Genomic DNA, 23,120 nt, shown 5'->3' with positions numbered 1-23,120 from the left:
CCACCTCATGAGAAGAGAAGAATCCTTGGAAAAGACCTTGATGTTGGGAAAGATGGAGGGCACTAAGAGAAGGGGACGACAGAGGACGAGATGGTTGGACAGTGTTCTCGAAGCTACGAACATGAGCTTGACCAAACTGCGGGAGGCAGTGGAAGACAGGAGTGCCTGGCGTGCTATGGTCCATGGGGTCACGAAGAGTCGGACACGACTAAACGACTAAACAACAACAACACTGCAGAATATGGACTGAAGAAACATGAATTTTTTTGCAGCATTAGTCATGGTTTGCAAAAGGTCCTCACTGCATTCAGTGGAACTGCGCTGTTTTCTGTACTGGAGTAAGTTTTGGTAATCTGCAAGGACCCAGTAAAACACTGACCACGGAGGGTGTCTATGGGCTAGTGCCTGTGCTGTCTTGTGATTTAATTTCACTTTCACACTATCACTGGGTGTTAAGAGGCATGGTGCCCCTTATGCATTCCCCAAAGGAGGAAATGAACCACTGAAAGAAAGAGGACCAAAGTAGCTTACCTGTGAAGCAACAGTTTTTACATGTAGCACTATTACTTCCCTTGATATTTCCAGGTGTCAGGCAGGGGCAATACTGAGGCAACAGCAGCCTCCAAATAAATAGGTTTCTCCCTGCAAACAGCTTCAGTCAAGGTCTCCAGGAGCTGTCTCAGTTTTCCAGCTTCTCAAAAGACTGGTGTTCTCTAGGTGCAGAAAATAAGAGTTCGGAAGGCTAAGGTTGGTATTCTCCTTCCAGCTGGCAAAAATCCCCTTATATTACATGCAGGTCCTGCTATCCAAATGCCTGTTATGCAAAAATTCACTTATCCAAACATGAATAATCAGTACTTAACCTCGCTATACACAGCACAGATTCAGGTATCCAAACAGCTGGACCTGCATGTAGTTGTTGTTGTTGTTTAGTCATGTCTGACTCTTTGTGACCCCATGGACCATAGCACGCCAGGCACTCCTGTCTTCCACTGCCTCCCGCAGTTTGGTCAGACTCATGTTGGTAGCTTCGAGAACACTGTCCAACCATCTCGTCCTCTGCCGTCCCCTTCTCCTTGTGCCCTCCATCTTTCCCAACATCAGGGTCTTTTCCAGGGAGTCTTCTCTTCTCATGAGGTGGCCAAAGTATTGGAGCCTCAGCTTCAGGATCTGTCCTTCCAGTGAGCACTCAGGGCTGATTTCCTTAAGAATGGATAGGTTTGATCTTCTTGCAGTCCATGGGGCTCTCAAGAGTCTCCTCCAGCACCATAATTCAAAGCATCAATTCTTCGGCGATCAGCCTTCTTTATGGTCCAGCTCTCACTTCATACATCACTACTGGGAAAACAATAGCTTTAACTATACGGACCTTTGTCGGAAAGGTGATGTCTCTGCTTTTTAAGATGCTGTCTAGGTTTGTCATTGCTTTTCTCCCAAGAAGCAGGCGTCTTTTAATTTCATGACTGCTGTCACCATCTGCAGTGATCAAGGAGCCCAAGAAAGTAAAACCTCTCACTGCCTCAATTTCTTCCCCTTCTTTTTGCCAGGAGGTGATGGGACCAGTGGCTTTTTGGTTTTTTTGATGTTGAGCTTCAGACCATATTTTGCGCTCTTCTCTTTCACTCTCATTAAAAGGTTCTTTAATTCCTCCTCACTTTCTGCCATCAAGGTTGTGTCATCTGCATATCTGCATGTAGTATGACAAACAAATGAGCAGCCTTAAACAAGCCTTACTTTTGTGTGGTTTTCTGGTTTGTGACAGCTGTTTTGCCAGACACCATGGTGGGTGGGAAGGGTGGGGACAGAGCGGACAAAAAAGCGAGCATTTCCTCCCTCCTTAGGCAAGGTTTCAGAACATTTTCTGGGGTTTTTTTTGTTTTGTTTTTGTCATTTTGGGGTCAAAATTCCATAGGACTCAATGGAAATTGTGTGAACACTCGCCTAACAAATTACTTCCCGAGAACGCATTGTGTTCAGATAGCAAGACCTGCATATGACGTGAGGAGGGCCACCATTTGCTATTCAGCCTCAGACAGCAGCATGTCGTGGAAGACATCTTTGCCAGTTTAAACATAGGGCAAATGCCACCTCTTAACACTAAGCACTGCTTGTGGAATGCTCTCCCCAGGGAAGCTTGCCTGGCACCTTCATTACATATCTTTAGGCACCAGGCAAAGTCATTCCTCTTCTCTCAGGCCTTTTAATCTCTCTCTCTCTCTCTCTCTGTGTGTGTGTGTGTGTGTGTGTGCGCGTGTGCGTGCTATGCTTTGTTTTATTGTGTTTTTATATTGTAAGTCACCCTGTGATCCTCGGATGAAAGGACAGCATATCAATCAATCAATCAAACAAACAAACAGGACATCACAAGAATCCACTAATTTACATGCTAAGCAAATTGACAAATCTCATTTGGCAGAATGCACCCGCGTCCTGTAAAGGATGAAGTGTTACTTTTCCAGCTCGTGCTTTTAAACACCGATCCACCACGATCTTCAAATAAATTCACATTTTGAAGCAAGAAGTTGAGAAACTGCATTTCTCTTTTCTTTGCAGGAAAGCAGTGTCTTAAGAACTGAGCCAGATGGCAGTTGACAGAGAAGGGTTTTAGGATAGAGCTGAAAAATAAAATCCTCAAGAATGAATATTCTGAGCAATTCTTTGAGAATTTCCATTCTCGGGTTCCGGTTCCGGTCGCAGGAATGGCTGACCCTTTTTCCATCTTTCCGACCTTCATAAGGAATTTGGTGGTTGCTAGGGGAGTAAATGGCAACCTCCCCACCTCTCCGGGGGTTACGGAGAGGGCCGCAGGCCCGCAGATGCCCCTAAACCCACCCCGGCTGTTCAAGGGGCGGGGGGGCCAGGGCTGAAAGCACTTATGGAGGAGCGGAGCTCCCCGGACGCCGACCTGCGTAGCGGGATCTCCATGATCAAAGAAGATAATTGGGCTTAAATTCATGGACGTGCTTCAAAAAGGAAGGGCAGAAGCTCTGTTTATTGCCAAGGAATTTTCGCTGCTGAGCGTGAGGAGTGAGGGAGTATATCATCGGCAAGAAAGATTGATTGGGACGCCACGAGAAGGGAAGTGAGTCTTCTTTATTCTTTCATACACTCTACGAGTTATTTTATACCTTCCCGGACGTGATGTCCTGTTTGTTTGGAACAAATGAGAAATGGAACTTAACTGTGTGAGTTAGACTCTATAAAACTATTGATATGATATGGTTAGAAGCTGTAAAACTGTTGAAGAGAGGGCCCCCCCTCCAACTGGACAATCGGAGTGCGGCTGGAAGCGTTTGGATTTATGAGGTGTGACGCACTTGGAATTTGAACAGCGATCTGAAGTTAAGTTCAGCTATAGGGCAAGGAGAGCTATAAATCTGTTAAGAGTTTCTACATAATGTGACAGCTGTGCCTATGCCCGGAAAGCTGTAAATTTTACTATGATCGTCTGCAAAAAAAACGTCGAGAAGAAAACGAAAGTGATCTGAGCTTTTCAAGATGGCGCTGTTTTGTGTTGAAAGACCTACGCAAGAAGAAAGCACTCCAGACAAAGAGGATTTATGGGGATTTAGGGGGAGGCCGGACTGATTAAAACTCACACAGGAGAATGAATATATGGGAAATCTCATTTGATGCTTATTTCAGCAGCGGTGGAAAAATCGGATGAATGGATGAAAGAAGAAAATATTTTAGTGACTGCAGGGGAAGATCGAGATTATCATGGATTATGAGTGACTATTTGGACTTTAGAATAAAGACGGCAGTAAGCAGTTGCGAGAAAACCCCAATTTTTTGAAGCATGGGAACTCCAAAATTGTATATGATTTGGTATAATATTCGGTTTAATTGATATGGATTTGTATAATTTGGAATAATGGATGTGACATAGTTGTACTTTAATTGGAAAATTAATAAAAATAGATTGTAAAAAAAAAAAAAGAGAATTTCCATTCTCAGCTCCCCTCCTTCCCTCATACAGTTGCAGAACATTCAGCCTCCTCAGGTAAATTCAGCAAGATGACCCCCCCTTTCTTCTCCACTTGCATTTAGGTTGCTGAAAGAAGTTAAAGCGCTTGTTCCCTTCCACCTTCCAGCACTCAACTCTTGGTCCATGGCTTCCTTTGTCTAATAATACGAACTACAAACAGACTTACATTCAGCATTAAATGAGGGTTTTCAGCGACATTTTCTGACAAATTTCTTTTTTGCTCCACCCACTCCAAGTAATGTTCATTAATATGCTGTCCATTCTTCAATTTCTCAGTGAGTGTTGGGACCACTAACAACTACAGATCTTACTCTTTCTAAAATGACTTTTAAAATTATTCTTGGGACTTGGTGTCTCCATCCAAAATTCTGCGGGGAAGGCCTACAATGGAGGGCATGAAAGTCCCACCCCCAATGTTCTTAGGTTTGATGATCCCTCCTCCAGACCTCAAGCTTCCCCATGTTATTTGGTGAAGTAGAACCCTCTACAGGGTTACCCAAATTTGGGTCTCTAGCTGCTTTTGGACTACAACTCCCATCATCCCTAGCTAGCAGAACCAGTGTCAGGGATGATGGGAATTGTAGTACAAAAACAGCTGGAAACACACGTTTCACTGGACTAGACAATAAATTAGACATTGCAGTCATACCTCATGTTGCGTCCGCTGCAGGTTGCGTTTTTTCGTGATACGAACGCGGCAGACCCAGAAGTGTTTACTTCTGGGTTTCGACCCGTGTGCATGCACAGAAGCATTTTGCGCCCTTTACGCATGCGCAGAAGCGTTCTGCACACTTTGTGCATGCACAAAAGCGCCACTCAGGTTGCGGACTTTTCAGGGTGCAAATGGCACCCTGGAACGGATCGGGTCCGCAACCCAAGGTACCACTGTACCACAAAAACCAACCTGATACATAGAGAATGTGAAACCAATGTTATGAATACCAAATAAAGGCACATTTTATCAAGGCTTGCCATTCTCATTATTGGCCTGCCATATACGTAACAAATGACCACCAAATGGAGCAAAATTCCTAGGTTTAGTTGTTTTCGGACTACAACACCCATCACCCCTAGCTAGCAAGTTAGGGAAACCCTGACCCTCTTCTACCAACAGGGACTCCAATAAAGCAAGGAGTCCATTTGTGAAAAGGAGCCTGCCCATATTCAAGTGAATGCAAGTAGAAGGCTCCCTGCAGATCTTCACCGCACATCGCTGATCAAGTTGGAAATCGGGCAGGTGGGCAGGGAGCAGGAAATGCAATATATGTAAATGATGTTGAAGGTTGGGCTTGTGTGTGTGACCCTGCCTTGGGCACATTCAGAGCCTTTGCATGTTCAGACAAAGACCCAAGTGCATGTTTGGTTCACAGAATATTTGATGTGATGCAGGGTCAAATATTGAGCAAACACAACGCTGAAAAGCAGGTGAAAGGAATGCATACAGAGTTTTGTAAAGCCTCATCCAAGCAGTTTACATAGCTGAAAAAGAAAGGCAGTAGCATAAAGAAAAGTGATAGGGAAAATAAAGAAAATGTTTCAAGCTCCTCTCTCCCCATTCAAAGGCGACACACCTGCTTATTGCACAAGTGTTTGCTGTCTCCGCACCACTCCTGCAAATGAATCCCCTTTCCAGGAAATATTACGCTGTTTAAAAGAACGTTGGCACCTTTGGACCAAGGTCACCAGATCTCTCTTTACTTTCTCCGCACAAGGAAACAGATTCCGTGTTAAAAGGTGGTTCCTGGAATTTCCATGTGCAAGAGGGTGTTGGGCATGACAGGGAAGCAGGGGCCACACAACCATACAACTGCAACAAAAACCTGCCTTTGTTTCAGACATGCATCAACTGCTTCAAAATGCCCACCTGCAAAGGAACCCAGCAAAAAAATGACGTTGAGTGTTGAAGAAACAAATCCCCCCCCCCCCACGACAAGACATCATGTAATTTTGTAGCATGGTTGCTTTATTTATCCTGGTAAAACGCTTCACTCAGGTATATCTTTCAAATTAGGTACACTCTTCATGAAACAGGATCAAACGGAGTATTCTATTTTATTTTTTTTGGTAAAAGCAAACTGGTTCTTTGAATGCCATTAGAAATGTAAAACAGGCAACCTTCCTCGGCACCAGTCGGTGCTCTTTGTCACCCATGCAAATAGCAGCTTCGGAGGAGTGAAATTAATCGGGATTGCAACAGGGGAGCAAAGGATAAAACTCCCCCTTCCCTGCCTTCTGTAATCTCATTATGTAAATGCGTCAACCCACTCTGGCTGCTCTTTAGATAAGCAAAAGAACTGTGCAGGTGCAAAAGGGTGCATGCACTGGTTCCGCCTCCAATGCCCAATGTGTACTAGCCCCACCCCGTTTTTCTTCACCTATGTGCATTGAATGTCCGCAGGGAAATTTCAACCATGTTCTGCTGATCACATTCAGAACATCATATACGTTCACATTCAATGGGTGGAAAAACACACACTATAAATAAATCAGAAATTAATAAAAGAACAAAAAACCCTATGGAAAATCGTGTCTAAAAATTTCCTGCTCCCTGGTGCCACCTGGTGTTGCATGCTTATAGCGCATTCAAAATGTTGTCTCTTTACTAATGTAGCTGAGTCCATTGGTTTGTTGTTGTCCAGTGCTTAGCGACAGCAGGATGTGCTGCAGTTATAAGATGCTTAATTAAGTCTTTGTCCCTAAGGTGTCCAGGGCTACCTGATCCCTTGTATCTCAGTCAAATGACTGGGATCTTTGGAAGAATCTCTGTTGGTGGCCCCTAATGGCTCAGATGCATGAATCTTAATTCGTGGAAGCGGTAGATTCATTGTAGTGGTCTCAAACTTGTGACACCCCCTCCCAATTGAGATTACATGGGCACCCTTCTTTCTGAACCTCAGGTGCATGACTAATACTTATTTTTTTATAAAAAAATCTAATATATTTTTTATTATTAGTTTATTATCTCATTTCCAGTTGGTTGCTTTTATGTACACTGCTTAGAAATGTGAATAATTAAGTGGTGTTAAAAACATTTTTTAAAAAGCAAAACAAAATGGTGATATAAATAGGTTCGGTAGAGGTTCATGAGATGATACATATGCCATAAAACTTGTCCCCACTCCATAGGCCCTTCTGGGTCTTGAGGGCAGAATCAAGTCAGCTTTCCTCTGGGAGAAATCTAAGCCACCATTCATGGAACTTATCTCTCGCATTTCTGTATATATTTTTTCTAACACGTTTTGTCAATTTTTCCATTAGGGCTATAGACCAATGCTGGATGCACCACTCTCTCGTCATATTCAACTTTGCAGTTTCCCACTGTTTAAAGTCCCTGATAAGTAAAGATAAAGGGTAAAGGACCCCTGGACAGTTAAGTCCAGTCAAAGGCAACTATGGGGTTGTGGTGCTCATCTCTCTTTCAGGCTGAGGGAGCCAGCTTTTGTCCGCAGACCAGGGCTGTCTCTAGGCCCGGGTCCGGTGGCGCGGGGTGCCAGGGCGCCAGGCCACCAGGGGTGCGGCGGAGGCCGCCCCAGGCACGCCTCTCAGCTGTTCAGCGGCTTCAGGCCGCTCTCCGGAGGCACACGTGCCTGGGGCCACCTCCGCCGTGCACAGGGGCGTCGCAACAGGGGGCGGGCAGTGCCCCCTGGCCCAGGGCCGGCCCTACGGCCAGGCTGGGTTGCGCAGGGCTCCGGCCCTCCAGGTGGCAGCCGCGCTGTGTGCTGGGAAACGGGGCGGGGGCACCGGAGGGATTCGTCGCACCACGGCACCAGGGTGCCAGGTATACTTAAGACGGCCCTGCCGCAGACTGTTTTCCGGGTCATGTGGCTAGCATGACCAAACCGCTTCAGGCGCAACAGAACACCGTGGCGGAAACCAGAGCGCACAGAACTGCCGTTTACCTTCCCGCCAGAGCGGTATCTATTTATCTACTTGCACTGGTATATGTTCGAACTGCTAGGTTGGCAGGAGCTGGGACAGAGCAACGGGAGCTCACCCTGTCACAGGGATTTGAACCGCTGATCTTCCAATAGGCAAGTCCAAGAGGCTCAGTGGTTTAGACCACAGCGCCACCCGCATCCACTAATAAGTAGAGACCAATGATTCTGGCAAAAAAAGTGATATTCAACAATGGGGATGGGGTGCTGGCAGGGGAACCTTCCCTGTCCATTGGCAATGGGGATTAGTCTTAACTCAGTTGAACATAGTAGAGAAACGAGGCTACAATGGGGAAAGCAATTAGATCTGGAAACAACCTTTCTTTTGGAGGGCATAGGGGTGCCAGCTCGTTGGCGAGGGATGATGCTAATTCATAGCCTGTGTCCTCCTGTGTGTTTAGTGGTGGTTTGGTCTGTAGAAACCAGCAGGTGAAGCTCAGCCATACAGAGAATATATGAAGGAAGCAAAAGAACACAAAGCTTGGTGGAGAGAGATGGGGGCCATCCACAGAGGGGTGGAGCCTTTTGAGAGGCAGTGCCAATCCCTTCCTACCCCTTTTTAAGGGTGGTGGAGTCAGAGCATGCCAGGGACTTGTTCCAGAGTGCTGGCTTCACCTGGAAAAAGGAGGTAGTGATTCTGAGCCAGGTGAGATGATTAATCTCTAGATTTCTGTGGGAGAAAGGGGTATTTTTTTTAAAAAATAGCTGAAGGTGCCTGCAAAACTGAGTAGCTAATATATCGAACCGGGGTTCCTAGTTAACACCCCAAAATCCAACATTGCCTCATTCACTCCAAACCTGAGCCACTGGTTTGCAATCGTTTTGCAACATTTTGCAACTCCCCAACCCCCATACAAAGTAACTGATATATCAAACTGGGCTTCCTATTTAACACCACACAAAATTCAACATTGGGCCCATCCACACTTCTGCTTGTGCCGTGCCTAGAAAGTACAGGTCCTAGCAGCTTTCTAGGCATGGGTCTGAGCAGTTTCCTCCTTGCCCCACTCCTTCCCAAGGGAAAACCTGCTCTCTAGCGATAGATTGGAACCAATGGCAATCTGGGGGAAACACGAGAATGGTTTTCCGGGGTGTGTGTGGCTGGGAAGTACAGTGGTACCTCTACTTACAAATAACTCTACTTACGAATGTTTCTACTTACGAATGGAGCTCCGTCCGCCATCTTGGATGCGGTTTAGATAGGATTTTTTCTACTTACGAATTTTTAGATAGGGTTGCTTCGACTTACAATTTTTTTCTCCCAATGCATTCCTATGGGATTCGACTTACAATTTTTTTTTACTTACAAATGTGCGTTCGGAACGCATTAAATTCGTAAGTAGAGGTACCACTGTAATAGGACAAGAGGAAGTGTGGGTAAGAGTATTTGGATGAGCCAAAAATTTTGTATTTTGTTTTGCAGCACAAACCGCCATGTTTGGCAGTGCCCAGAATTGTGTGGCTGACTTGCCCAGTGGGAGGGCCTTACTGGTCACCCCAAATCCAACATTGCCTTAATTCACTCCAAAGTTTTGCTGTTGTATCTGTTACTCAGTTTTGTGGGTGCTGCAAAAAAACAGGGATTCTACTGCAAAATGATTTGTAGTGAATTGGATAATGCTAGTTTTGGGGGTGTTAATTATGAAGCCTGGTTTGATACATCAGTTACTCATGCATGTGTGGGGTTCAGAGGCAATGAAAAGTGTGTGGTTGGTGCTGCAAAATGATCACAAAACTTTGCATAGCTCTGTTGGGGGTCCCATATTTCTGGGTTCGTATATATTTCTATGAATCCTATTTTGATGTGAAAATTCATTTTTTTTGTTCTGAGTCACTTTGCATATTTATTTAAAAAGGGGAAATACGAAAACTGGGAGGGTAGGGTTGTATCCAACACTAGTCCTTGTCAGAGTAGGTTGATTGATTGAAATGACATACACTTCAATTGTCCCAATTTTCCCAGGACATCCTGGAATTACAGAAGCCAATTCAGTTTCTGATTTGATCCCAGAATGCGCCGTTCCTCCCTCCAGCACCACTACTGCTGAGCTTGGAGAGGAGGATGAGCCGGTGCTTGAAGCCAGTGCTGGCACTTGCAGTGGTGTCCCTCTCTTGCATGAGTCAGTTGGCTGCCACAAGCGCGTGGCACCAAAAGACATGCACCCCAATTTTCAAGAGAGGAAGGTTGGAGGGAATGTAATGAATGACCATGACTCAGCTAGGCTCTGCTCAAAGGCTCTGCTTTGAGTTAAACTTGGGTGCATTGGATACGACCTATAACAGGGGCAAAGCAGAAATTTGTTCAATCCACATTTTAAAGTGAACCAGACCTGGATTTATACGCAGATTGGAGCACAGCTATTAGCTGGATTAAACACATCTTTGAATTTTGTGGTGCAGTTTCAGTTCAAAAATGTATCTTTTAGAGGGCAAATGAGTGCAAAATGTGTACTTTATGGCAAAGTACAGTGGTACCTTGGTTTAAGTACACGATTGGTTCTGGAAGTCTGTACTTAACCTGAAGCGTACTTAACCTGAAGCAAACTTTCCCGTTGAAAGTAATGGAAAGTGGATTAATCCGTTCCAGATGGTCTGCAGAGTACTTAAACTGAAGCGTACTTAACCTGAAGCGAACTTTCCCATTGAAAGTAATGGAAAGTGGATTAATCTGTTCCAGACGGGTCCGTGGAGTACTTAAACTTAAAGTACTCAAACTGAGGCGTAAAACCGAGATATGACTTTATATACAATTTAGGTGTGAGCTGTTGGTGCTTTTTTCTTACCTACAAAAAACAGGACAAGCATCTATGTCTGAATGCATTTGAAATGGTCATGGAATTGAAATAGGGTGAGCCATCAATCTCAGATAGATTGGTTAATCGATATCCTCTATACTATTCCAAAGACTTCAGTGCAGCAAAACTTGGAAATGACCATATTTCAGGAGTAGGGAAGCTGTGACACTCTAAATTTGGCTGATCTACAACTCCAATCATTCCTGACCCTTCACCATGCTGGTGCAGGAGCTGGACTCCAGCAATATCTGGAGTGCCACCAGTTTCCCATTGCTGGCCTACCAGCATTAGTTGGTAATTTTATTCCTTCTGAGAACCTCAGAAATGTGGCGGGAAGGGGACAACCCCCCCCACCTACTTCTGCCCCCAGGAACCTGAGTCAAACAGTTTCTGCTGTGTTTTTCTTCATTCCTTGGTATGCTTGTTTCCTGGCTCCTTAGCAACACTTCAAAACTGTGCTATGTATTACACAGGCAGCAAACAGCAATTTGACACTTACATTGGTAAAATAAAAGGATTGTTATCTCTTGTGGTTTACCTGGGCAGATTGATGGATTGTGACCGGTGAGCATGATCTAAAGCAAAGTCATGAGAATGTCTCTCACACACTTGTACTGTAGGTTTAGATTTTCTGCTTTGAATGTTGAGTTGGACAAAAGTGTCAACTCTGTGGTTCAAAAATGCATGAAAAATCTTATCAATGAGATGTGGCCATCGGCACTAGAATAAATAGGTTATAAGAACATTGACTCCACATTTTGATTTTCAACTTTCTTTATAGCTATCCCATTGACTTTTTTTGATTCGTTTAAAAGAAGTTAAGAGTCTGGGCCTCCTGCTGTGTGGGTGGATGCAAGTGATGATGAACTATAAATTGTTCCAAGTTCTACCCCAAAATAAACTTAATTCATCTTTTGTTCACTCAGCAACCATGAAAACCAATTTCAGGTATAACTCAGAGAGTTATACATTCTGCTATCCGTCCGCTCATTATCCACAAATTCACTTATCCAAATACAGTACAAAGAATTCTACCCCAACCTGGAATGTCCTGCTTTTCCTTAAGACATCCTTAGTTTCATCAGAGAAATGTTGAAGGGTATGGTAGGATGTTCCTATTTTCACTGAAGAGATGTTGGAGGGTATGAACCTGAGCCAAGGAGACAAGTAACTATAACCTTTATAAGATATCTGAAGGCAGCCCTGTATATATGTTGGAAGCTGCCCAGAGTGACTGGTGGAAAACAGTCAAAAGAGCAAGGTATAAACATTATTACTAGTGGTAGTAGTAGTAATAATAATAATAAAAGCAGTATTGCATAGGACATCCCTATTTTCATTAGAGAAATGTTGGAAGGTATGAATCTGCTGTAGGCCTTTCAGGACATGTGCAACTTACAGGGGGGGGGGGGAAACAAACCCTAATCATAGCCTGCAACTGATGTGGAATAATGTGAATGTCTCCTTCCCCCAGGTTCATCATCCCTATTGTGCTCCTCAGGTACAGATCTGACTATTCTCACAATGCATATCCTACAGATCAGTGCTGTGGTTTGTGCTTTCATCAGCCTTCTTCTCCTCCTTATCGCCCTGGGCTCAGACTACTGGGTGCTAGTCGGCAATGTGAACCAAGGCCTCTGGAAATCTTGCTTTACTGTCGTTTCGAGCTATACTTGTTTGTCACATTCAATGGCTGGCATACCAGGTAATATCTTCTCTGTCTTGTGCTAGGAGAACTTAAGGTGTGGTATTCTAAAGCAGATTGAACCAATTTTCCAGGCGCCCTGGTGCCGTGGTGCGAAGATCGCTCCGGCGCCCCCCCCGCCCCGTTTCTCACCACGGCTGTTTGGCGGGCACAATGCTGCTGCAGCAGGCACAACCATGCGCCGCCCCGCTGACGGCCCGGCGCCCTGCGCCACCCAGCCTTTCCTTAGAGCCGGCTTTGCGATCTTCATTTCTAAGGTATGCAGCAGTGTGGCGGGACATTAGATCCTTCTGAAACTCCCTGGAAGTCCAATGTGGCTAGAGATAACACATTTACCCTGTACTTTTGGCGGTGGGGGGGGGGGAGAGGGTAAAATATTAGGTGCTGGGACTCATACTATGATAAAGGTGCCCTGGGTGCAGCAGAAAACGGCTGCTGTGGGCAGCAAAAAAATTAAAAGGTGATGGTAGTTCATCGCCCTGGGTTCAGACTACTGGGTTGTCCCCAACAATTACAACTTGGGCCTCTGGAATTTGTGCATGCTTAATTGACAAATTTTGGGGGTGGTTGTGTCAGGTAAGATCTTCTCTGTTTTCTGCTAGGAATACTTAAAGGTATTCAAAAGCAGATTGAACTGATCTTCATTTCTAAGGCATGCAGTAGTGTGGGGGGCACTTGATCATTCTTCAACTCCCTGAAAGTCCGGTGTGACTAGGGATAACATATGTTAGGTGATGGGAATCATATTTTGATAAAGGTGCTGTGGGGGCTGCTGTGGGAAGCAAAGAAATAGGTGACAGTAATCTGCAGCAGTGAGTCCCACCACTGCCTTTACTATGGTATAATACATGTAGGGCCAGACTGAGAGGTTTCTGCACTTGAGGCAAAACGGAAAGTGCTTCTTCTTCCGTAGCTTCCTGCTTGCGGTAGCTGGCACCTGCAAGTACACCAGCACTGCAATGTCAGGCCTGAAGCATCACCAACGACAGGACGCCTTCCCTGCAATGGGGAGGGTTATGGGGAGACTTGGCGCAGTCACAATGAGCTTCTGGCCATGTTTGGAGTGTAAACAAGGAGCTGGCGAGGGTGTGAGGATGTGAGTTCCCACATCTCCTTTGGAACGCAACTGTTTCTCTGCCAGGAAGTGTTTTCCTTCCCTGACTTAGAGTATGAAATCTGTGGTGAATACTGCCCAAGGGGTTGCCTGAGATACAGCCAAGAGACACTGCACTGCTCCTTCAAGTCAGAAATTCCTTCCTTGCACAGAAGGGATGCACATGGATCCATCAAACAAACTGCTGCAGTGCTTGAAATGTCAAGTATAGTGGTACCTTTCAAGACGAATGCCTCGCACAATGAAAAACTCGCAAGATGAAAGCGTTTTGCGTTGCGCGAGGGACTCGCAAGACGACGAGGTTTTCTATGACCGCCGCTTTGTCTTGCGAAGTGCGGCCATAGAATGTAGCACAGGAAGCTGACAGCTGATCTTCCTTTGCCGCCTTCCTGTGCTACAGCTGGTTCCCTGGGGCTTGCCAAGCAGGCGGCAACAAGCCCCGGCAAGCAGCGGAGCCGACGTGCGGCAGGCACTGCTTGCCGGGGGTTTTCGGCACCTGCCTTCCCCGAGCCAAGGGGAAGGCAGGTGGCTCCGGAGGACGGTGTGGGGGCTGTTGTCGCCTGCCTTCCCCTTGGCTAGGGGAAGACAGGCGGCAGCAGCCCCGCTTTCTCCCGCTCGCCTCGGCGGCTGCGGCGCTAACAAGGCCGATCTGGACCGGCTGGAGGGTGAGCGCCGTGCACTTTCTCCTGCTCGCCCCGCGCGCTGTGCTCACCCTCCGGCTGACCCAGGATTGGGTGTGTGAGCGCCGCCGCCACCGAGGCGAGAGAGGGGAAAGCGCATGGCGCTCGCCCTCTGGCCAGCCCGGATCGGCCCCCTCAGCACCCCGCCTCCCAGGAAAGCGCCCTCCCTCCCTGCCTCCCTCCACCCGCCGTACCTGCTGCCCACCGTATCTCACCAGCTCAGAGTCGTTGGTGATCCGGCAGGAGCAGCAGCGGGGCTCGCCAGGCGGCCCTTGGTGGCAACAGCGCCGCCGCCAGAGCCTTAAAAACTTCCAGAGCGGCCGTGGCGGGTGAGTCGCCGCCTTTTTTGTGCTTTCCCCCCCATAGGAGCGCAATCCCAATGCATTCCTATGGGAAACTGCGATTCGCAAGACGAATTTTTCGTAAAACGAATTGACCCGTGGAACGAATTAAATTCGTCTTGCAAGGTACCACTGTACATGAACCGGCAACTCCTGCATCTGCCAGAAGGGCTGGGGCTGTGAGAGACAACAGCAGCCACTCAGTGAGGACATATTGACCTATTTGGAAATAATGCCTAGCTGCTTCAACAGCCAGGTGATGCAGCTGCAGGCTGGCATTTCTTGGAACACTGGAGAACTGGGGTTCAAAGAGACTCTGTGCTGTTTTGATGATTGCACCGCTGCCTTTTTAAAATAGTGTTTCGAACTTATTGTAAGCTGCCTTAAGAACTTTGGTTAGTAGGCGGGGTATGGATATTCATAAATAAATAAAATAATCATGGTGCTGAGTAATAGGCGCCTGGTCCGTTAGGGCAAATGGGGCACTGCCAATCCCCACCTGCCAGGGGTTGGCTCTGCCTGACATGGCCTCTGGCATTGCCTAATGTAAGGGTGACTCCCTACAGGGAGCCAGCCCCCATCATCCTGACATCCACCTCCTCAAGTACAGAGAGCACCAGTGGTTCTGAAGCAGCCAGAGGGGGAGGAAGAGACTTGGACGGGGAGAGAAATCAGAGTGAGGAACAATGGGAAAGCTCGGGGGGGGGGGTGGAGGGATGCAGGCAGACGCTTAGGGATGCTGCAGAGCCAGGGAACTGACTGCTGAGGGAGGAAGCTGAAAGGGCATCACTCATTCCGGTGCCATAAATAAGGAGAGCGCCGCAACGCAGGTCAAGGGGGCAGCATTTTGGGGTGCCCAGACTACTTTGCTGGCGTAGGAACAGACGTACGCCATTGCCGGATTCTGATTCGGGATGAGAAGTCATGTTTTAAGCTGTCTCTACACTGTAAATAAATAGCACAATAAACTTTGAAGACAAACTGGACTCAAGTGGAGTTACTCTAGAGTAGCCACGATGACCCTCTGACACCTACTGTTAGTCTCCCTGGCTGTTATGGGCATTTAACCCCCTTCTTCCTTTCTCTTCCTTCCTTCCTTGAAGTTTACTTGGATGTTCCCCGAACCTTCATGATCTTCGGGATGATCGCTGGAGCCGTCTCTTGCATCGTTCTTTGTGGAACATTTTTTGACTTCCAGTTCGGTTTCCTCTCCCAGGCCAAGACCTCAGCCATAGCCAGCCTTGTTGCAGGTATCCCTGGGGTCATATGTATCTGATTCCACAGTCACCTCAAGCCCCCCAACTCAAAGCTGTAGACTGTGCCTGAACAAATCCCACAGATCCTAATTTGAGCTGAAAGGAAAAGTCCAAACGGAATCCTATTGGTGGAATCCAACTAAGTCATATTCAGAGTAGACACACTGAAATGTATTGACATGATGAAAGGTACAATTCCAACCCTTACTCTCCATCCCAGGTATTTAGAGAGTGGTGGAGCCACTACTGCATATCCAGTTCTTTTGGAAGGTATGAATCTGCTGTAAGCCTCTCAGGACGGTGAACTTCTGATGCTTTTTACTGCAATACCTGCAACATCAGATGTTGAAAGTAGGAGCCTAGAAAAGGGCTTAGCGATCTCCCTAAATACTTCTTTCCACTTCCATTTCCATTAATGTCAAAGGTGCAAAGGAGAAGAGCCAGTTCATAAATCCTTTTGTGATCCTCCCCCTTCTTCTTTGCACCTCCAATATTATGGAATTTGCTGCCAAGGAGTGTGGTGGAGTCTCCTTCTTTGGAGGTCTTTAAGCGGAGGCTTGACGGCCATATGTCAGGAATAATAATAATAATAATAATAATAATAATAATAATAATAATAATATATTATTATTTATACCCTGCCCATCTGGCTGGGTTTCCCCAGCCACTCTGGGTGGCTTCCAACCGAATATTAAAAACAGTACAGCATCAAACATTAAAAACTTCCCTAAACAGGGAATGCTTTGATGGTGTTTCCTGCTTGGCAGGGGGTTGGACTGGATGGCCCTTGTGGTCTCTTCCAGCTCTATGATTCTATGATTCTATGGTGCAAAGGAGAAGAGGAGGATCACAAAGGATCTTCAGTGCCTCCCCAGTGGCTTTTTTCAAACTGCAATGTTGGAGATGGAAAAGAGCTGTATAGAGCAACTTCAAAAGCAGCACTGCAAAGAGAAGTGGATTTCATCCAACAGAAACTACGTCCCCCTTCTTCAGCAAGGCATGCTCCTAAAACATTCCTTTTTCTACCTATGCCTCCACAGGCCAGTAGAATGAACAGCTTGGCTGGCAGAAGGAGCAAGGCAGAAAGGTGGCTCAGAAACGGCTGCAGCATGTTGTGGCAGTCCCTTGCATGAGCCACCCATTCACCACAGCTCATCACACTTTATTTCACATCGCCACCTGTCTGTGTTCAAGTGAACTGCAGAGTGATGACACTTTTACTTTTTCATTATATGTAACTGATACAGCCAAACAATTGCATTTGAAAACAATTTGAAAAATAGCAACCATAAATGTAAAAACACTGCTCAGAACAGCAGCCGATAATCCACAATCAACTCAGATTCAGAACAGATACCAGCTGGGATAAAAATTTTAGCACGTTTGTTGAAAGCATGACATCTTTAGCATGCACCAGAAAGACAATAGAGAAGGTGCCTGCCTGATATATAAATGGAGGGAGTTCCAAAGTGTAGGTGCCACTAAAGACCCAATTTTAAAATCACGCAGAACGGACCTCTAGATAGGGTGGGACCTGCAGGATGCCATTTCTTGCAGTGCACAGTGGTCAGCTTGGGATGTTGGGGGTGAGATGATGTTTTGGTCCCACTGGTATATAGCTATATACGGCTTTGTACACTAATTTGGAACCTTGCATAGGGGCTGATTGGCAGCCAGTGCATTTCTTTCAGCAGCAGTAGATATGTTGATCATATTCCACCCCAGTGAGTAGTTGAACCTTTCCATTTTGCACTAGCTGCAGCTTCCAGCTCAGCATCGAGGGTTAAATTTACAAGTAGCTTTATATCCTGATGTATTTTTTCTTCCTGCCGTAGCTGGTTGCGTCCTGATTGCCATGGCCACCTTCACAGGGCTTACAGCACCAAACAACGGTTTTGCATGGTCTTATGGCTGGTCTTTTGGCTTGGGTTGGGCCTCCTTTCCTCTCTTCCTTATTACTGGTGAGTATGTTTCAAATGGGAAATGTTGAAAATGCATGTCTTTATTTAAAAGATTGCCTTCGCGTAGCATTGTCAGCTGCATTATTTAAGTCTTGGACTGCTCTACAGTGTGTCCATTTGAACACAGATGAAAGCAGGTGTGTGTGCGCGCATTCATACCTACCCAATGACGTTGTGGGTTGGTATATGTACCAAGAGCGCTTCCTTTTTCATTTACCTGAGGCATGGGCAGGGAAGGAAAAATATGGACCCCCTAATTAGGTGAAAGGTTTTATAACACCAAAACCACCCTTGTGGGTGGGATGCCAGGATCTAGAATTAATTTAGATTGAAAGCAGCATGTTGAGGATGAGCACGAATGATTGCGGATTAAGAAAAATGATTTTTTGTGTGCTACCTATGGGGTTAGTATATACGTAGGTGTTAAATAGCATGAAGGATAGAGTACATATCTGAGGGGGTCCAAAATCAATCCCCGTGGGGTAGAACATTTATCTTACAGGACCACATCCTGCATCCCCCTTAACATCAATGAAAGGACCTATTTCAGATCAGCACCCTCTCTTCCCCACTATGCCAAAAGGACTCCATCATGCCTGACTTGCATGACCATGCTCTGCACCCCCCCCCAACTGTCCGAATAACAGTAAATGAAGGACATGACACAGCTAGAATGGGATCAAACCAGGCCACAACTTTATTCACATCAGAAGCAAGAGGTTTGACATAGCATAGCTGCCAAGTCTCCCGTTTTCCCCGGGAAAACCCCTTTTTTTACTTACCTTTTCCCAGTGGTCCCCCGTATCACTTCGTCTCCCATTTTTCTCCGTTATTTTCTCCTGCTGGCAGCCATTTTTTTCTTTCCGATTTGCCCTTCTATGGGCACCAAAAATGGCCGCGGCCAGCTTCAAAAGTCGCATCTATGCATGTCCGGAAGTGCATAGACGTGACTTCCGGTGTTGGCGGCGGCCATTTTTTGTGCCCATAGATGGGTGGAGTGACACTGGAAGTTGCGTCGGCGGACTTCCTGACATGCGTACAAGCGACTTTCGAGGCCGGCGGCGGCCATTTTGGGTGCCCATAGAAGGGCAAAGCGACACCGGAAGTTACATCGACGCAACTTCCGGTGTCAAATGGCTGCCGGTCCCGGATTCTGCAGTCCGGAACTTGGAAGATAAGGTCAGGCCCGGCCCTACGTGCAGGCTGGGTGGCGCAGGGCACCATGGCGCCGGCCCGCCAGGAGGGCGCTGTGAGCTGCGCCCACCCGCTGGCCGACCGGTCCGCTGTGCAGCTGCGCCTGCCCGCCTGCCGCGCAGCAGCGCCTGTTGCACCCACGCAGCGTGCGGCGCCCACCCACCCACCGCGCTGGGAAATGGGGTGGGAGGGCACCGGAACGGGGCAGGAGGGCGGTGGAGGGATCCGGTGGGCGCCGGAGGATCCGGCACACCACGGCGCCGGGAGCGCTTAAGACGGCGCTGGATAAGGTCATAGGCATTGGTCAACCATTTACTTCCAACCTGGCTGCTGGAAATAACACCAAGGGTCAACACGGCAGCAGGGTTTATATCATGCTGACATCAGGCATAGGCAAACTCTGCCCTCCAGATGTTTTGGGACTACAACTCTCATCATCCCTAGCTAACAGGACCAGTGGTCAGGAATGATGGGAATTGTAGTCCCAAAACATCTGGAGGGCCGAGTTTGCCTATGCCTGGCTTATATCAAATAGGGGGACTCCCATAGGGGTCACCGCCTTGAGGAGTCCTGAGGTCCAAGCCCCTGCCTGGGCATACACCCAGAAGCAGCTCCTGCAGGGCCCCTTTAATGGGATTCCCTACATTTGGGGAGGGGTAGGCCAAGACTCTCCCCAGCCCGGCCAAGACTAAGGAGCATCCGATGCCTAGACTGCCAAAGTTGTGACAATTGCTATGAGGTAGGAAAAAACCAACAGGCAGGTGCTGACTTCCCTGATGGACGAATTCGGTGACCACCAATGCCACAGCAAGGTCTGAAAACAGTATGAAAAAGGGCTGGCTGGGTGGGAGATCCGACAAAAAACTACAGGTAGTTGCTGGGACTAGGGCTAACTTGCCCCATCAAGCCCGCTCCCTGGGAGGGCCCTGTCTCCAAGCCTGCCTGCCATTGGCCAATTTGCAGGCAGGCTTGAATCCAAAACGCCAGTCAGAGAGGTGAGCTTGAAGCCGCCCTCGCCAGCCAGGCAGTCCCCAGCACCAGGGCCCCTGTCGGATGAGGGTGCCAGGAGGCATTGCCTACCCACAGTGCCACCGTACCCGAAGGGTAAGCAGACTCCTATGGAAAGCCACTGAGATGTCCAGAAGAACCAACAGCATCACAGCCCCAATACCCAACCCTAGTCAAAGGTCATTGGGAGGCACAACCAGTGCAGTTTTTGCCCCTTAGCAGAGCTGAAGCCAGAGTGATTGGGCCAAGGTAATGCATGGGATCCCAAAGTGCCTGCAATGGAATGGTGACAGTTATGTTGCCTAAGTGTTGCAGATTGGTGGAGAAGCTGTAGCTCAGCATAACATGCATGTTTTTCATGCCCAAGTTCATGCTCCAGAAGCTTCTCAGAAGGTTGTGAAAAAGTATCTGGCCGAGACCCTGAGAACTGTTGCCACACAGGATAGATGTATAATGGCACACACACACACACACACACACACACACACACACACACACACACACACACGGACCAAGGCATGTATCTGCATGGCTGCTTCCTACGATCAAATCCAACACTACCCCAATAGTTCAAGGATCCCATGTGCCCATGGAAGACATCAGTAGAAGTCTCTTGCATTAAAAATTGGCACATATACATCAAAATATGTATTTTAGTAATGCATATGTTGACCTAAGCTATGTGTTTATATATGTATGTATGTTTATATATGTATGTTGTGGATACACGTTAGTTCTTGTTACGTTTTATTTTAAAATAGATAATTTACAGTTTGATGTGAAAATGGGTTGGAACAGGATTACGCATTAATAGCACAGATGGGATATAGCATTAATAGCACAGATGGGCTTATCCATCCACTCCTAGACACTTCCACTTCTGCCCACGACTAGTTCCAAAATGCACAATCAGTGTGGTTCTGTGGAAGGTCTTGGAGGATGAGTGTCCCCACTGATGAGCAAGAGTCAGGGCACCCAGATATCTTGGGTGGTGTTTTATTCTGCTCCCCCTGTTGCCGTAATCAGCCCCTTTTCTCTCCTGACAGGTGGGCTGTCTTTCCCCTTGGACACTGCTGGGTCAGCATGAGCATGAAGAAAAGGCTGCTACCATTTCAGTTGACACTTAGAGTTATGTTGATAGGGTGGGGCACAGACACAGCCTGGACTGGGGGAAATGAATGTACCATACTTTAGTGGGAGGAAACGGAAACAAGGCCTCTTCATAATAAATTGGAATCCTTTCCCTGAATACTGTAGAACAGGACTAGCCAGCGATGTGCCTCCAAGCTTTAGTGGACTACGATTTCCATTCTTGACCTTGCTAGCTGAGGCTGATGGGAGTTGGAGTCCAATAACATCTGGAGAGCAGCAGAGTGGCTAGGAAATCATTCCTTCCCCAAACGAAGACTATTATTATTATCATTATTATTATTATTAAAAATGAGGTTAAAGAATATCTACAGCATAGTATCTGCCAAACATATGATGATCTAAGAATTAATAATGATAATAATAATAATAATAATAATAATAATAATAATTTATTGTTTATACCCCACCCATCTGGCTGGGTTTCCCCAGCCACTCTGGGCGGCTTCCAACAGAGAAATATTCCTTCAATGGCTGGGCCTGGGTTAAAGTCAAGGAATGAGTAAACCAGGCTTTTTCAATGCATCCATCAGAAAAGAATGGTCTATGGATTAAATTATATTCTGAGTTCTTGCCTTCATATTCTGTGTATTTTGTATTCTGTAGTCTTCTACTTGTCTTGCTCATTTTGTGGGGGTAGTGAGGAATATTATTAAGAATATTATGATTTCAAAATAACAGTTCAGTAAAAAATATAGAATTCTAAAAAACTGTACAAAAACACACACAACTGGGTTCACAGTGGTTACTACATAAAATAGATTACCTTCTTTTTTTCTTTTCTTTTTTGGCAAATAGATTACATTCTTAAGAGACTATACCAGTGTTTCCCAAACTTGCTGCTCTTGGAATAAAACCGCTAATGCCACCCCCCACCCCCACCCCCATCAGGGATGATGGGAATAGTAGTCCAAAAGCCGCTTGGGAAACACTGGACTAGACAATAAATTAGATGTTACAACAAAAACTAACCTGATACAAAGAGAATGCAAAGCAAATGTTATGAATACACAACACAGGGAACAGACTCTAGTTATGTGCGCAATGTGGATTGGAGTCAAGAACCACAGATTCATTTTTTAAAGAAGTTTTCTCAGAAGAAAAATATTTCTACATAAAGGCATTAATTCCCAAACTGGGACATTAGCCTGATTACGAGGGCAGAATCGCGAGTTTGGATTTAGAAACAGGAAGTCTAATTCTCTGCAACTTCAGAAGCAACAGAACTTCTCCTATGTCTCTAAAATATGCAGAGATGAATGTTACTTTTTCCATCCTGGTATGCTTGCATGAAGCTTACATGGAGATTCGATTATGTCTAGTTTTTATTTGGCATCCATTCCCCCAATTAAGTACCAATATATTCTGAAATACAAGACAGAAACCTGCATAAGCTTTATCTTAAACTCTTTACAAAATTTGGCATCCATTCTGATTTGGTTGTGCTAGAGTGAAATATCACTTTGATCCAGTACATATGTACAGTACATATTTGAATCCCTTCTGCAAAATAGCAACAGTCTGAAGGCACGCTGAGTGAGCTTTCTAAGTTTACCTCCAATGGAAGTATTTTGGAAACTAAGCAACCACCACCACATTGACATTACCAATATTATATAAATAGATTTTAAAAGAAAAGAAAACCAAACGCTTTATTTTACTTTCAGTGACTAATGTGTGCAAAATGACACTTCTCCAATGAAAAGGACATGAAATACTTCCAGGGTTTCATTAAATGCTCTTTAGAATGAGAGTGGAAAACGTACAAGTGGAGAAGCAGATTTCTCTCTTCATTTAACACACCATTGTCACCATGAAGCTTATGTTCTTTGAGCTTCAAAACGTGGAATCATAGAATCATAGAGTTGGAGGAGACCACAAGGGCCATCCAGTCCAACCCCCTGCCAAGCAGGAAACACCATCAAAGCATTCTTGACATATGACTGTCAAGCCTCTGCTTAAAGACCTCCAAAGAAGGAGACTCCACCACACTT

The 23,120-nt window shown here is 46.2% G+C and overlaps 1 protein-coding gene across 1 annotated transcript; it reads left to right on the top strand.

Annotated features, from left to right (window-relative positions):
• Positions 1 to 8,528: 8,528 nt before the first annotated feature.
• LOC118087282 (epithelial membrane protein 1-like) lies at positions 8,529 to 21,726 on the top strand. Its single transcript, XM_060276520.1, has 5 exons — positions 8,529 to 8,569; positions 12,193 to 12,423; positions 15,662 to 15,808; positions 17,650 to 17,775; positions 21,024 to 21,726. The coding sequence occupies exons 2-5, from the start codon at positions 12,243 to 12,245 to the stop codon at positions 21,062 to 21,064; spliced, it is 495 nt and encodes a 164-aa protein (XP_060132503.1). The 5' UTR covers positions 8,529 to 8,569; positions 12,193 to 12,242; the 3' UTR covers positions 21,065 to 21,726.
• The last annotated feature ends 1,394 nt before the right edge of the window (positions 21,727 to 23,120 follow it).

This window comes from Zootoca vivipara, chromosome 6, assembly GCF_963506605.1.
Source record: "Zootoca vivipara chromosome 6, rZooViv1.1, whole genome shotgun sequence".
Classification (NCBI taxonomy): domain Eukaryota; kingdom Metazoa; phylum Chordata; class Lepidosauria; order Squamata; family Lacertidae; genus Zootoca; species Zootoca vivipara.
This window is presented reverse-complemented; position numbering and strand designations above follow the sequence as displayed.